Source organism: Hyla sarda, chromosome 1 (genome assembly GCF_029499605.1).
Source record: "Hyla sarda isolate aHylSar1 chromosome 1, aHylSar1.hap1, whole genome shotgun sequence".
In the NCBI taxonomy this organism is placed as follows: Eukaryota; Metazoa; Chordata; class Amphibia; order Anura; family Hylidae; genus Hyla; species Hyla sarda.
The window spans coordinates 613795796-613812937 of record NC_079189.1 but is presented as its reverse complement, the minus strand read 5'-3'; the positions used below and the strand labels follow the sequence as shown (position 1 = coordinate 613812937).

The following is a 17142-nucleotide window of genomic DNA, read 5'->3' as shown; positions in this document are numbered from 1 at the left end:
GAGCTGTATATGTGTAATGTACATGTAGCTGAGCTGTGTGTGTACACAGTAGAGCTGTATATGTGTAATGTACATGTAGCTGAGCTGTATGTGTACACAGTAGAGCTGTATATGTGTAATGTACATGTAGCTGAGCTGTATGTGTACACAGTAGAGCTGTATGTGTGTAATGTGCATGTAGCTGAACTGTATGTGTACACAGTAGAGCTGTATATGTGTAATGTGCATGTAGCTGAGCTGTATGTGTACACAGTAGAGCTGTATATGTGTAATGTGCATGTAGCTGAGCTGTATGTGTACACAGTAGAGCTGTATATGTGTAATGTACATGTAGCTGAGCTGTATGTGTACACAGTAGAGCTGTATATGTGTAATGTGCATGTAGCTGAGCTGTATGTGTACACAGTAGAGCTGTATATGTGTAATGTGCATGTAGCTGAGCTGTATGTGTACACAGTAGAGCTGTATATGTGTAATGTACATGTAGCTGAGCTGTATGTGTACACAGTAGAGCTGTATATGTGTAATGTGCATGTAGCTGAGCTGTATGTGTACACAGTAGAGCTGTATATGTGTAATGTGCATGTAGCTGAGCTGTATGTGTACACAGTAGAGCTGTATATGTGTAATGTGCATGTAGCTGAGCTGTATGTGTACACAGTAGAGCTGTATGTGTACACAGTAGAGCTGTATATGTGTAATGTGCATGTAGCTGAGCTGTATGTGTACACAGTAGAGCTGTATATGTGTAATGTACATGTAGCTGAGCTGTATGTGTACACAGTAGAGCTGTATATGTGTAATGTACATGTAGCTGAGCTGTATGTGTACACAGTAGAGCTGTATATGTGTAATGTACATGTAGCTGAGCTGTCTGTGTACACAGTAGAGCTGTATATGTGTAATGTACATGTAGCTGAGCTGTATGTGTACACAGTAGAGCTGTATGTGTGTAATGTGCATGTAGCTGAGCTGTATGTGTACACAGTAGAGCTGTATGTGTACACAGTAGAGCTGTATGTGTGTAATGTACATGTAGCTGAGCTGTATGTGTACACAGTAGAGCTGTATATGTGTAATGTGCATGTAGCTGAGCTGTATGTGTACACAGTAGAGCTGTATATGTGTAATGTGCATGTAGCTGAGCTGTATGCGTACACAGTAGAGCTGTATATGTGTAATGTACATGTAGCTGAGCTGTATGTGTACACAGTAGAGCTGTATATGTGTAATGTACATGTAGCTGAGCTGTATGTGTACACAGCAGAGCTGTATATGTGTAATGTACATGTAGCTGAGCTGTATGTGTACACAGTAGAGCTGTATATGTGTAATGTACATGTAGCTGAGCTGTATGTCTGCACAGTAGAGCTGTATGTGTTTAATGTACATGTAGCTGAGCTGTATGTGTACACAGCAGAGCTGTGTGTAATGTACATGTAGCTGAGCTGTATGTGTACACAGTAGAGCTGTATATATGTAATGTACATGTAGCTGAGCTGTATGTGTACACAGTAGAGCTGTATATGTGTAATGTACATGTAGCTGAGCTGTATGTGTACACAGCAGAGCTGTATATGTGTAATGTACATGTAGCTGAGCTGTATGTGTACACAGTAGAGCTGTATATGTGTAATGTACATGTAGCTGAGCTGTATGTCTGCACAGTAGAGCTGTATGTGTTTAATGTACATGTAGCTGAGCTGTATGTGTACACAGCAGAGCTGTGTGTAATGTACATGTAGCTGAGCTGTATGTGTACACAGTAGAGCTGTATATATGTAATGTACATGTAGCTGAGCTGTATGTGTACACAGTAGAGCTGTATATGTGTAATGTGCATGTAGCTGAGCTGTATGTGTACACAGTAGAGCTGTATATGTGTAATGTACATGTAGCTGAGCTGTATGTGTACACAGTAGAGCTGTATATGTGTAATGTACATGTAGCTGAGCTGTATGTGTACACAGTAGAGCTGTATATGTGTAATGTACATGTAGCTGAGCTGTATGTGTATACAGTAGAGCTGTATATGTGTAATGTGCATGTAGCTGAGCTGTATGTGTACACAGTAGAGCTGTATGTGTGTAATGTGCATGTAGCTGAGCTGTATGTGTACACAGTAGAGCTGTATGTGTACACAGTAGAGCTGTATGTGTGTAATGTACATGTAGCTGAGCTGTATGTGTACACAGTAGAGCTGTATATATATGTAATGTACATGTAGCTGAGCTGTATGTGTACACAGTAGAGCTGTGTATGTGGAATGTGCATGTAGCTGAGCTGTATGTGTACACAGTAGAGCTGTATATGTGTAATGTACATGTAGCTGAGCTGTATGTGTACACAGTAGAGCTGTATATGTGTAATGTACATGTAGCTGAGCTGTATGTGTACACAGTAGAGCTGTATATGTGTATGGTGCATGTAGCTGAGCTGTATGTGTACACAGTAGAGCTGTATATGTGTAATGTGCATGTAGCTGAGCTGTATGTGTACACAGTAGAGCTGTATATGTGTAATGTGCATGTAGCTGAGCTGTATGTGTACACAGTAGAGCTGTATATGTGTAATGTACATGTAGCTGAGCTGTATGTGTACACAGTAGAGCTGTATATGTGTAATGTACATGTAGCTGAGCTGTATGTGTACACAGTAGAGCTGTATATGTGTAATGTACATGTAGCTGAGCTGTATGTGTATACAGTAGAGCTGTATATGTGTAATGTGCATGTAGCTGAGCTGTATGTGTACACAGTAGAGCTGTAGGTGTACACAGTAGAGCTGTATGTGTACACAGTAGAGCTGTATGTGTGTAATGTACATGTAGCTGAGCTGTATGTGTACACAGTAGAGCTGTATATGTGTAATGTACATGTAGCTGAGCTGTATGTGTACACAGTAGAGCTGTATATGTGTAATGTGCATGTAGCTGAGCTGTATGTGTACACAGTAGAGCTGTATATGTGTAATGTGCATGTAGCTGAGCTGTATGTGTACACAGTAGAGCTGTATATGTGTAATGTGCATGTAGCTGAGCTGTATGTGTACACAGTAGAGCTGTATATGTGTAATGTGCATGTAGCTGAGCTGTATGTGTGCACAGTAGAGCTGTATATGTGTAATGTACATGTAGCTGAGCTGTATGTGTACACAGTAGAGCTGTATATGTGTAATGTACATGTAGCTGAGCTGTATGTGTACACAGTAGAGCTGTATATGTATAATGTGCATGTAGCTGAGCTGTATGTGTACACAGTAGAGCTGTATATGTGTAATGTACATGTAGCTGAGCTGTATGTGTACACAGTAGAGCTGTATATGTGTAATGTACATATAGCTGAGCTGTATGTGTACACAGTAGAGCTGTATATGTGTAATGTACATGTAGCTGAGCTGTATGTGTACACAGTAGAGCTGTATATGTGTAATGTACATGTAGCTGAGCTGTATGTGTACACAGCAGAGCTGTATATGTGTAATGTACATGTAGCTGAGCTGTATGTGTACACAGTAGAGCTGTATATGTGTAATGTACATGTAGCTGAGCTGTATGTCTGCACAGTAGAGCTGTATGTGTTTAATGTACATGTAGCTGAGCTGTATGTGTACACAGCAGAGCTGTGTGTAATGTACATGTAGCTGAGCTGTATGTGTACACAGTAGAGCTGTATATATGTAATGTACATGTAGCTGAGCTGTATGTGTACACAGTAGAGTTGTATATGTGTAATGTGCATGTAGCTGAGCTGTATGTGTACACAGTAGAGCTGTATATGTGTAATGTACATGTAGCTGAGCTGTATGTGTACACAGTAGAGCTGTATATGTGTAATGTACATGTAGCTGAGCTGTATGTGTACACAGTAGAGCTGTATATGTGTAATGTACATGTAGCTGAGCTGTATGTGTATACAGTAGAGCTGTATATGTGTAATGTGCATGTAGCTGAGCTGTATGTGTACACAGTAGAGCTGTATGTGTGTAATGTGCATGTAGCTGAGCTGTATGTGTACACAGTAGAGCTGTATGTGTGTAATGTACATGTAGCTGAGCTGTATGTGTACACAGTAGAGCTGTATATATGTAATGTACATGTAGCTGAGCTGTATGTGTACCCAGTAGAGCTGTATATGTGTAATGTGCATGTAGCTGAGCTGTATGTGTACACAGTAGTGCTGTATATGTGTAATGTACATGTAGCTGAGCTGTATGTGTACACAGTAGTGCTGTATATGTGTAATGTACATGTAGCTGAGCTGTATGTGTACACAGTAGTGCTGTATATGTGTAATGTACATGTAGCTGAGCTGTATGTGTACACAGTAGTGCTGTATATGTGTAATGTGCATGTAGCTGAGCTGTATGTGTACACAGTAGAGCTGTATATGTGTAATGTACATGTAGCTGAGCTGTATGTGTACACAGTAGAGCTGTATATGTGTAATGTACATGTAGCTGAGCTGTATGTGTACACAGTAGAGCTGTATATGTGTAATGTGCATGTAGCTGAGCTGTATGTGTACACAGTAGAGCTGTATATGTGTAATGTACATGTAGCTGAGCTGTATGTGTACACAGTAGAGCTGTATATGTGTAATGTACATGTAGCTGAGCTGTATGTGTACACAGTAGAGCTGTATATGTGTAATGTACATGTAGCTGAGCTGTATATGTACACAGTAGAGCTGTATATGTGTAATGTACATGTAGCTGAGGTGTATGTGTACACAGTAGAGCTGTATATGTGTAATGTGCATGTAGCTGAGCTGTATGTGTACACAGTAGAGCTGTATATGTGTAATGTACATGTAGCTGAGCTGTATGTGTGTACAGTAGAGCTGTATATGTGTAATGTGCATGTAGCTGAGCTGTATGTGTACACAGTAGAGCTGTATATGTGTAATGTACATGTAGCTGAGCTGTATGTGTACACAGTAGTGCTGTATATGTGTAATGTGCATGTAGCTGAGCTGTATATGTGTAATGTACATGTAGCTGAGCTGTATGTGTACACAGTAGTGCTGTATATGTGTAATGTGCATGTAGCTGAGCTGTATATGTGTAATGTACATGTAGCTGAGCTGTATGTGTACACAGTAGAGCTGTATATGTGTAATGTGCATGTAGCTGAGGTGTATGTGTACACAGTAGAGCTGTATATGTGTAATGTACATGTAGCTGAGCTGTATGTGTACACAGTAGAGCTGTATATGTGTAATGTACATGTAGCTGAGCTGTATGTGTACACAGTAGAGCTGTATATGTGTAATGTACATGTAGCTGAGCTGTATGTGTACACAGTAGAGCTGTAGATGTGTAATGTACATGTAGCTGAGCTGTATGTGTACACAGTAGAGCTGTATATGTGTAATGTGCATGTAGCTGAGCTGTATGTGTACACAGTAGAGCTGTATATGTGTAATGTATATGTAGCTGAGCTGTATGTGTACACAGTAGAGCTGTATGTGTGTAATGTACATGTAGCTGAGCTGTATGTGTACACAGTAGAGCTGTATATGTGTAATGTGCATGTAGCTGAGCTGTATGTGTACACAGTAGAGCTGTATGTGTGTAATGTACATGTAGCTGAGCTGTATGTGTACACAGTAGAGCTGTATATGTGTAATGTGCATGTAGCTGAGCTGTATGTGTACACAGTAGAGCTGTATATGTGTAATGTACATGTAGCTGAGCTGTATGTGTACACAGTAGAGCTGTATATGTGTAATGTACATGTATCTGAGCTGTATGTGTACACAGTAGAGCTGTATATGTGTAATATACAGGGATGATTGCGTTTTTGACGAGGGAGTTTTGGATGAGGGAGGAGAGAGTTGTGGCTGACGCATGATGGAGGATTGGTCCACCTGACGTGCTGTTTCGCCTGACGTGGACGGAGTTATGGGAATAAGGAAAACAGGCGTTCCATAGAGTAGTAACGTTTAAGATCCAATGGTGAGATAGTTTTATAAATAAATTGCTCACCCTGGGTGGTTGTCCAACTTCATACACAACAATGATGTAGGCGTTGGAAGATGTTAGGTCCTCTGCTGCCCTCCGGTAGATATAAGACAAGAGGATATAAGACAATCAGGATGCCTGATGAAGCTGCACATGCGCAGCGAAACGTGTTGCATTCTGGACAATAAAATCCTTGTAATCCTTCACCTGCTGTGGTCGTTCAGCGCCGTGGAATCGGGTTCCTTCTGAAGCCTTTTATCCTCTTGTGGACGGAGTTATGGCTGACAATTGACGATGTCTTAAATTGGCCGCCATAGATATATATAAAACAAGTTTTTCCTGGATAACACCTTTAAGAGTTGAGGTCCGTGCTCTCAATTCACCCAAGTGCAAGTGTTCACACAAAACACGAGGACGTGGTCCATCACAAGTCCTTCTCCGAAAGGAAAGAGGTCCCCCAACAAACCAAACCCAAAAGGCACCTGCAAGGTTCCAGGTACAATGTCCCTTTGCCGAAGCTTCTCAGGGACCGAAAAGTGTTCCTGGCGAACAAGCGGGCAAATACCGAGTTGTCACGGAGGAGACCGTAAAGCCGGTTTGGTGGCCCGGTGTATGGCAGGGAGGGGAGCAGCTGGTGCGAGGAGTTTTGCCAAACTAGACAAAAGCTAATTTTGCTGCCCCTTGACTCCACCCATTGGATCTGCCCTTTGACATGCCCCGCCTTACTACTGGGCTGACACACTGTAACAAATCTCCTCCTCCTCATGTAATCTCCTCACTACTGAGGTGACACACTGTAACAAATCTCATGTAATCTCACTACTGAGGTGACACACTGTAACAAACCTCCTCATGTAATCTTCTTTCTACTGAGGTGACACTGTAACAAACCTCCTCCTCACGTAATCTCCTTACTACTGGGGTGACACACTGTAACAAACCTCCTCCTCATGTAATCTCCTTACTACTGGGGTGACACACTGTAACAAACCTCCTCCTCATGTAATCACCTTACTACTGGGGTGACACACTGTAACAAACCTCTTCCTCATGTAATCTCCTTACTACTGGGATGACACACTGTAACAAACCTCCTCCTCATGTAATCTCCTTAGTACTGGGGTGGGACACTGTAACAATCCTCCTCCTCATGTAATCTCACTTCTGTGGTGACACACTGTAACAAACCTCCTCCTCATGTAATCTCCTCACTACTGGGGTGACACACTGTAACAATCCTCCTCCTCATGTAATCTCACTTCTGTGGTGACACACTGTAACAAACCTCCTCCTCATGTAATCTCCTTATTACTGGGGTGACACACTGTAACAAACCTCCTCCTCATGTAATCTCCTTACTACTGGGGTGACACACTGTAACAAACCTCCTCCTCATGTAATCTCCTTACTACTGGGGAGACACACTGTAACAAACCTCTCCCTCATGTAATCACCTTACTACTGGGGTGGCACACTGTAACAAACCTCCTCATGTAATCTCCTCACTACTGGGGTGACACACTGTAACAAACCTCCTCCTCATGTAATCTCCTTACTACTTGGGTGACACACTGTTACAAACCTCCTCCTTATGTAATCTCCTTACTACTGGGGTGACACACTGTAACAAACCTCCTCCTCATGTAATCTCCTTACTACCGGGGTGGCATACTGTAACAAACCCCCTCCTCATGTAATCTCCTTACTACTGGGGAGACACACTGTAACAAACCTCCACCTCATGTAATCTCCTTACTACTGGGGTGACACACTGTAACAAACCTCCTCCTTATGTAATCTCTTTACTACTGGGGTGACACACTGTAACAAACCCCCTCCTCATGTCACTACCTTTTTACCAGGGTGACATGTGACCTCCACTCCAGCTCAGCCCCTCCACAGTATTACACAGGTCCTTCAGCCATCATTTCTTCTATCCTGCACGGCTGAGCTCTGCCCCCAACCAACTTATCACTGGTCACATGATGGAGACCTCATCACAGGTCCTATCCCACCAGCATTTAGGCTGACTGCTAAGAAGGCGGAGGGAGGGGGTCATGTTACAGTGCTGCACTCCTGACAGCAGGTAGCCAGAAGACGAGCGCGGCACCGCTAGTGTGGTCTTAGGGCTTCCTTAAAAAAAAATGTGGCTGCGGGTTGCGCCCTCATCAAGGGTGCGCTGTAGGCAGCCGCCTTATTTGTCTATGGGGTGCACCGGGCCTGGGGGTGAGGAACCAGATGGCCACACACACCTCCCCTAGACTGGCAGGAGGGACACCCAGAAGGGCAACGCACCCTGACCAAACATAGTGACACCTAAAAAAACACATGTGAGGATAGTGACAAAACATAAAGAACGTGTCGGGAAGATCAGAAATGGACGGCAGCGCAGATACGAAACCGGCACAGAATCCAGGGCAGCTGCACGCCAAACTCGTGGTGGAAGTAATCCAGAATATACTGAAAGGGGTACTCCACTGCCCCCAGCGTCTGCAACATTTTGTTCCGAACGCCGGCTGCGGAGTCGTGACGTCAAGCCCCTGGTGACATCACGCCATGCCCCCTCAATGCAAGTCTATGGGAGGGGGGCGTGGCGGCTGGCCCCCATATGCCTCCCGTAGACTTGCATTGAGGGGGCATGGTGTGACGTCACGATTCTGCAGCCGGCGTTCGGGACCAAATGTTGCAGATGCTGGGGGCAGTGGAGTACCCCTTTAAAAAGGAGAACCACCAAAGATATCCTGCACTCAACACTAGGTGGAGTAAACTGGAGGACCAGGCTTCCTCAAAAGGCGATTGCCAGCTGTTTCGCGCAAGAGCGCTTCTTGCGCGAAACCGCTGGCAGTTAGTGTATAGTATTTTATGAATGTTTTTGATTATTTATCATAACAGAAATCCTTTTTTAGTGTCCCAATGAGTGTTTGATCATGTATAATACTCAAGTTTTAGCTAAATTATGTTTACTTTTATGTTTACAGTTCCGGCCACTGTCTAGTTTTTTCCTACATGTTGACCCTGCCGGTTGCAGAGCCCGGTCCAGGCTGGAAGCGCTGAGGACTGTTTAGCGTTGCAACATTGTCAAAAAAGTCCTTCTGGCCGCACAGCTCGGACTTTTATTTCTTGTTTGTTTTAAAGGGGTACTCCGCTGCTCAGCGTTTGGAATAAATTGTTCCGAATGCTGGAGTGGGGGAGCTCGTGACTTCATAGACCCACCCCCCCCTCATGACATCACGCCCCGCCCCCTCAATGCAAGTCTATAGGAGGGGGCGTGACAGCAGTCACGCCCCCTCCCATAGACTTGCATTGAGGGAGCGGGGCGTGATGTCATGAGGGGGCGGGGTTATGACATCACGAGCTCCCGACTCTAGCGTTCGGAACAGTTTGTTCCAAACGCTGAGCAGCGGAGTACCCCTTTAAGCTCTTTTTCTTAATTTTTATATACGGTATGTTTTAGAAATAAAGAATTACACTTTTTAATAGGACTGTATTATCTAAGAGTTTAGAGAAATACAACTATAACCTAAACATAGTATTACAAACCAATATTACGAACTTAAAGGGGTATTCCAGGAAAAAACTTTTTTTTATATATATATATATATATATATATATATCAACTGGTTCCACAAAGTTAAACAGATTTGTAAATTACTTCTATTAAAAAATCTTAATCCTTTTAGTACTTATGAGCTTCTTAAGTTAAGGTTGTTCTTTTCTGTCTAAGTGCTCTCTGATGACACGTGTCTCGGGAAACGCCCAGTTTAGAAGCAAATTCCCATAGCAAACCTCTTCTAAACTGGGCGTTTCCCGAGACAGGTGTCATCAGAGATTACTTAGACAGAAAAGAACAACCTAAACTTCAGAAGCTCATAAGTACTGAAAGGATTAAGATTTTTTAATAGAAGTAATTTACAAATCTGTTTTACTTTCTGGAGCCAGTTGATATATATATATATATATATATATATATATATATATATAAAAGTTTTTTCCTGGAATACCCCTTTAACATTATAAGTAGAGATGAGCGAACTTACAGTAAATTCGATTCGTCACGAACTTCTCAGCTCGGCGGTTGCTGACTTTTCCTGCATAAATTAGTTCAGCTTTCCGGTGCTCCGGTGGGCTGGAAAAGATGGATACATTCCTAGGAAAGAGTCTCCTAGGACTGTATCCACCTTTTCCAGCCCACGGAAGCACCGGAAAGCTGAACTAATTTATGCAGGAAAAGTTATCAACTGCCGAGCCGAGAAGTTTGTGACGAATCGAATTTACTGTAAGTTCGCTCATCTCTAATTATAAGAAAAGACAAATGGAAAGAAAAAGAAAAAAGAAAAAAAAAAAAGGTGAAAAAGATTTTTCAAATCAACTGGTGCCACAAAGTAAATGAGTTTTGTAAATGACTTCTAGTTAAAAATCTTAATCCTTCCAGTCCTTATCAGCTGCTGTATGCTCCACAGGATGTTGGGTAGTTTTTTTTCCAGTCTGACCACAGTGCTCTCTGCTGACACCTCTGTCCAGAGTAGGAACAAATGCCCATAGCAAACCTCTCCTGCTCTGGACAGTTCCTGACACGATCAGAGGTGTCAGCAGAGAGCACTGTGGTCAGACTGGAAAAATCTAAACAACTTCCTGTGGATCATACAGCAGCTGATAAGTACTAGAAGGATTAAAAAATTTTAATAGAAGTAATTTACAAATCTGTTTTACTTTCTGGAAGCAGTTGATTTGAAAAAATAAATAAATAAAGTTTTCCACCGGAGTACCCCTTTAACCTCTTAAGGACCAGACCAATTTTATTTTAGCATTTTCGTTTTTTCCTCCTCACCTTCTAAAATCCATAACTCTTTTATATTTCCATCTACAGACCCATATAAGGGCTTGTTTTTTGTGTGACTAATTGTACTTTGTAATGAAACCTCTGATTTTACTATAAAATGTACAGCGAACCCATAAATATATTTTTTTAGGGAGGAAATTTTAATGAAAACCACAATTTTGCACATTTTGGAGGGTTTTGGTTTTCACACTGTACACTTTATGGTAAAAATGACATGTGATCTTTATTCTGTGGGTCAATATGATTAAAATGATACCCATGGCTAGATACTTTTATATTTTTGTACCGCTTAATAAAAATCTAAAACTTTTTGTACAAAATCATTAACCTAAAATCGCCCAATTTTGACCACCTATAACTTTTTCATTTTTCCATATATAGGGCGGTATGAGGGCTCATTTTTTGCGCTATCATCTGCACTTTGTTTTTATCCATACCACATTTGCATATATAAAACTTTTAGATAATTTTTTATTCATTTTTATGGGAATAAAATGTGACAAAAAAGCAGCATTTTTGGACTTTTTTTTTACGTTCACACCATTCACCGTACAGGATCATTAACATAATCTGATCGGACATTTACACACGCGGCGATACCAAATATGTTTATTAAAAATAATTATGCTTTTTGGGGGTAAAATGGGAAAAACGGACAATTTTTTAATTTTTATTGGGGGAGGGGATTTTTCACTTTTTATTTTTACATTTTTCAACTTTTTTTTTTTTTTTTTACACTTTTTATGTCCCCATAGGGGACTATTTATAGCAATCATTTGATTGCTAGTACTGTTCAGTGCTATGTATAGGACATAGCACTGATCAGTATTATCGGTGATCTTCTGCTCTGGTCTACTCAATCTCAGACCAGAGCAGAAGACCCCGGGAGACGGTCGGAGCCAGGAGAGGGGACCTCCGGCCGCCATGCTGGATGATCAGATTGTCGCGGCAGCGCTGCGGGTGATCCGATCATCCATTTAAAGTACCGCCCTGTCGCAGATGCCGTGATCTGTATTGATCACGGTATCTGAGGGGTTAATGGCGGACATCCCCGCGATCGCGGAAGTCGGCCATTACGGGCTGCTGCTAGCAGACGGTACCTGCCGTGTATGACGCGAGCACCATTCCAATGAACAATGTACGTCCTGGTGCGCGAAGTACCGCCAAACCAGGACGTACATTTACGGCCATGGTCGTTAAGGGGTTAAATAGTTAGAAAAGCACCCGAATAGAAGCCCCAATTCTGCTCCTATTTCTAGAGCCAGATTTCACACTCTACCATGTAAACTATAGTGATGACATCGCTGGATCGGTGACTACGTTCTAAAAGAAAACTTTTATTATCAATTGGTAACAAGTTTGGAGATGCAGTATATGATATATGTATAAATGTCAGATATCCTATGTACATGGTTAATATATAGATGTGTTATCTGCATCATTTATTGCTCCGAATTGGCTTCTCTCCTGTGTGAGTTCTTAGATGTCTGATAGAATGTGATTTCCGAGTAAAACATTTCCCACATTCTGAACATGAAAATGGCTTCTCCCCTGTGTGAATTCTTAAATGTCTGATAAGTTTTGGTTTCTGAGTAAAACATTTCCCGCATTCTGAGCATGAAAATGGCTTTTCCCCTGTGTGAGTTCTTTGATGTGGAACAAGAGAGGATTTTGTAGTAAAACATTTCCCACATTCCGAGCATAAAAATGGCTTCTCCCCTGTGTGAATTCTTTTATGTTGAACAAGACTTGATTTCTTAGTAAAACATTTCCCACATTCTGCGCATGTATATGGCTTCTCCCCTGTGTGAGTTCTTTTATGTTGAACAAGACTTGATTCCTGAGTAAAACATTTTCCACATTCTAAACATGAAAATGGCTTCTCTCCTGTGTGAGTTCTTTGATGATCTATAACATATGCTTTCTGAGTAAAACATTTCCCACATTTTGGACATGAAAACGGCTTTTCCCCTGTGTGTATTCGAAAATGTTTAACCAGTGTTGATTTTTCGGTAAAACATTTCCCACATTCTGAGCATGAAAATGGCTTCTCCCGTTTGTGAATTCTTAGATGTTGAACAAGATCAGATTTCAGATGCTCCACACTTGTTCTGTTCCTTTTATTTTGCTGAACCTCCTGTGATGAATGAGAAGACAGGACCTGTATATAAGGATGAGATGACAGATCTTGGCTGTGAAGGGCTGAGGGTGTATCTGGGATAATGGAATGTTCTTCATATGTATCTTGTGTGATATCATCATCTGCTTTATAATCTGAAGATATAACATTCTCCTCTGATCTCCTGCTACAAGAATCTGCCAAGAAGAAAACAGATTTTTATTTTTAACCCTTTCACCCATTTAAAATTTTCATCTCTTATTTTTCCATCTACAAAGCCACATGAGAGTTTGTTTTTTGTGGGACCAATTTTACATTGTAATGAAACCTTTTGTTTTACTATAAAATATACTGTGAAAAGAATTGGGTTTGTGTTTATAAAATTGATAAAAAATGCAATTTAGCTAATTTGGTATTTTTTTCATCCTTTGAGCCCATAATGGCAAGTTATAATACAGTGTAATTTGTGTCTATTACCTCCGTGCGCCGCTGTGTCCCGTTGGCATGTCCAGGACCCACATCATAAATCACATGGTCTGCAGAGGGCTTCCGGAGCTTGTGTTTTTTGTTTATACCATTTAGGAACTGTACACAGCAGGAGAGGTTTGCTATGGGGGATTTGCTCCTACTCTGGACAGTTCCTGGCATGGACAGAGGTGTCAGCAGAGAGCACTGTGGTTGTAGGATATAAAGTACATTCCAAAAAAATAAGAAAATAGATGGCACTCACCCATGACTGAGCTGTTTCGCACTCTGAGTTTCCTCAGACCTGGTGCGGTAGTGCAGAGGGTGAAACAGCTGTAACTAATTGTTGTGTTTGAACATGACGGCTGCATCGACCTGTCAACCCGAATGAATATCTTTTTTGCACTTTAACCCCTTAAGGACCAGGCCCATTTTGGCCTTAAATGGGCGCTGTCAGATACAAAAACTTGTGATATGTTGTAAAGCATTTAGAACCAATGTTTTGCATTCGCTTTCAATAGAAAATGTTCAGTATTTCATACTGATAAATCCAGTCAAACAACTGCCCCCCCTCTGCCTGCTTGGACACATACTAGTCCTGCTGTGTCCATGAGTCATCACCTATGTCATGGACACACTTCCTTGATTGACAGCTATGAGCGCAGGGCTCCTCCCACTGTCAGCTTGTGTCCCGCTACTGTCAGTGAGGACAAGCTGGGAGTTGTAGTTTTGCTAATGCTAGGGGAGATGTGAGCAGACAGCATACTGAGGGAGGGGGCGGAGACCTTCACAGCGAGGCAACGCCCCCTCCCTTTGAGAGGAATTCAGACTAGTGAGCGAAATTAAAAGTGTATTAAAAAAAATAAAAAAAGGTGCTAGACACATAAAAATTAGATGTACATGGTCAGGATTAGGTACTGAGTGATATATTTAAAATTTTGGGATATGACGGGTACACTTAAAAGGGGTATTTCAGGAAAAAAAAAATTATTTTTTATTTTATTTTTTTTTATATCAACTGGCTCCAGAAAGTTAAATAGATTTGTAGATTATTTCTATAAAAAATATTTTAATCCTTCCAGTAGTTATCAGCTGCTGAAGTTAAGTTAAGTTCTTTTCTGTCTCACAACAGTGCTCTCTGCTGACACCTCTGCTTGTCTCAGGAACTGTCCAGAGTAGGAGAAAATCTCCAAAGCAAACCTCTAATGCTTCAGACAATTCCTGAGACGGTGTCAGCAGAGAGCACTTCTGTCAGAAAGAAAAGAACAACTAAACTTCAGCAGCTGATAACGACTGGAAGGATTAAGATTTTTTTTATAGAAGTAATTTACAAATCTGTTTAACTTTCTGGAGCCAGTTGATTTAAAAAAATAAAAATAAAAAAACTTTCCACCGGAGTACCCCTTTAGCCCCTTGGGGACGGAGCCCATTATGACCCTAAGGACGGGAGCATTTTTTGCACATCTGACCACTGTCACTTTAAGCATTAATAACTCTGATGCTTTTACTTATAAATTTGATTCCGAGAATGTTTTTTCGTGACATATTCTACTTTATGTTAGTGGTAAATTTTCGTCGATACTTGCATCATTTCTTGGTGAAAAATGCAAAAATTTTATGAAAAAATTTAACATTTTGCATTTTTCTAACTTTGAAGCTCTCTGCTTGTAAGGAAAACAGACATTCCAAATAAATTATATTGATTCACATATACAATATGTCTACTTTATGTTGGCATCATAAAATTGCCATGTTTTTACTTTTGGAAAACATCAGGGGGCTTCAAAGTTCAGCAGCAATTTTCCAATTTTTTGCAAAATTTTCAAAATCTGAATTTTTCAGGGACCAGTTCAGGTTTGAAGTGGATTTGAAGGGTTTTCTGGTTAGAAATACCCCACAAATGACCCCATTATAAAAACTGCACCCCCCAAAGTATTCAAAATGACATTCAGTAAGTGTGTTAACCCTTTAGGTGTTTCACAAGAATAGCAGCAAAGTGAAGGAGAAAATTCAAAATCTTAATTTTTTACACTCGCATGTTCTTGTAGACCCAATTTACCCAAAGGGGTAAAAGGAAAAAAATCCTCTCAAAATTTGTAACCCAATTTCTCTCGAGTAAGAAAATACCTCATATGTGTATGTCAAGTGTTCGGCGGGTGCAGTAGAGGGCTCAGAAGGGAAGGAGCGACAAGGGGATTTTGGGGATGTCCCATTTAGGAAGCCCCTATGGTGCCAGGACAGCAAAACCCCCCCACATCGCACACTATTATGGAAACTACACCCCTCAAGGAACGTAACAAGGGGTACGGTGAGCCTTAACACCCCACAGGTGTTTGACAACTTTTTGTTAAAGTCTGATATGTATATGAAAAAAAAAAAATTTTTCACAAAAATGCTGTTTTTCCCCCAAATTTTACTTTTTTACAAGGGGTAATAGGAGAAAATGCCCCCGAAAATTTGTAACCCCATTTCTTCTGAGTATGGAAATACCCCATGTTTGGACGTCAAGTGCTCTGCGAGCGAACTACAATGCTCAGAAGAGAAGGAGCATCATTGAGCTTTTAGAGAGATAATTTGTTTGGAATGGAAGTCGGGGGCCATGTGCATTTACAAAGACCCCCGTGGTGCCAGAACAGTGGACCCCCCCACATGTGACCCCATTTTGGAAACTGCACCCCTCACGGAATGTAATAAGGGGTACAGTGAGTATTTACACCCTACTGGCGTTTGACAGATCTTTGGAACAGTGGGCTGTGCAAATGAAAAATAAAAATTTTCCTTTTCACGGACCACTGTTCCAAAAATCTGTCAGACCCCTGTGGGGCGTAAATGCTCACTGTACCCCTTATTACATTACATGAGGGGTGTAGTTTCCAAAATGGGGTCACATGTGGGTATTTATTTTTTTGGGTTTATGTCAGAACCGCTGTAAAATCAGCCACCCCTGTGCAAATCACCAATTTAGGCCTCAAATGTACATAGTGCACTTTCACTCCTGAGCCTTGTTGTGCGCCCGCAGAGCATTTTACGCCCACATATGGGGTATTTCCGTACTCAGGAGAAATTGCGTTACAAATTTTGGGGGTCTTTTTTTCCCCTTTTACCTCTTGTGAAAATAAAAAGTAAAGGACAACACCAGCATGTTAGTGTAAAAATTTTTTTTTTTTACACTAACAGGCTGGTGTAGACCCCAACTTATCCTTTTCATAAGGGGTAAAAGGAGAAAAAGCCCCCCAAAATTTGTAGTGTAATTTCTCCCGAGTACGGAAATACCCAATATGTGGCCCTAAACTGTTTTCTTGAAATACGACAGGGCTCCGAAGTGAGAGAGCGCCATGCGCATTTGAGGACTAAATTAGGGATTGCATAGGGGTGGACATAGGGGTATTCTACGCCAGTGATTCCCAAACAGGGGGCCTCCAGCTGTTGCTAAACTCCCAGCATGCTTGGACAGTCAGTGGCTGTCTGGAAATGCTGGGAGTTGTTGTTTTGCAAGAGCTGGAGGCTCCATTTTGGAAACACTGCCGTACAATATGTTTTTCATTTTTATTGGGGGGGGGACAGTGTAAGGGGGTGTTTATGTAGTGTTTTACTCTTTATTATGTGTTAGTGTCACAGTCACACTGGCAGGTTACGGTGAGTTTCCCGCTAGGAATTTGCGCTGCGGCGAAAAATTTGCCGCAACTCATACTTGAAGCAGGAAACTTACTGTAAACCCGCCCGTGTGAATGTACCCAGCGGTTTCAAAACTACA

At 41.5% G+C, this 17142-nt stretch overlaps 1 protein-coding gene across 1 annotated transcript in view; it reads right to left on the bottom strand.

The window, feature by feature from the left end:
- LOC130308049 (zinc finger protein 420-like) overlaps positions 1 to 17142 on the bottom strand; it is a 125091-nt gene that overhangs the window by 60608 nt on the left and 47341 nt on the right. The window contains exon 8 of the mRNA XM_056552233.1: positions 12252 to 13120. Coding sequence (XP_056408208.1) covers positions 12252 to 13120 — 869 coding nt within the window. The remainder of the gene's footprint in view (positions 1 to 12251; positions 13121 to 17142) is intronic.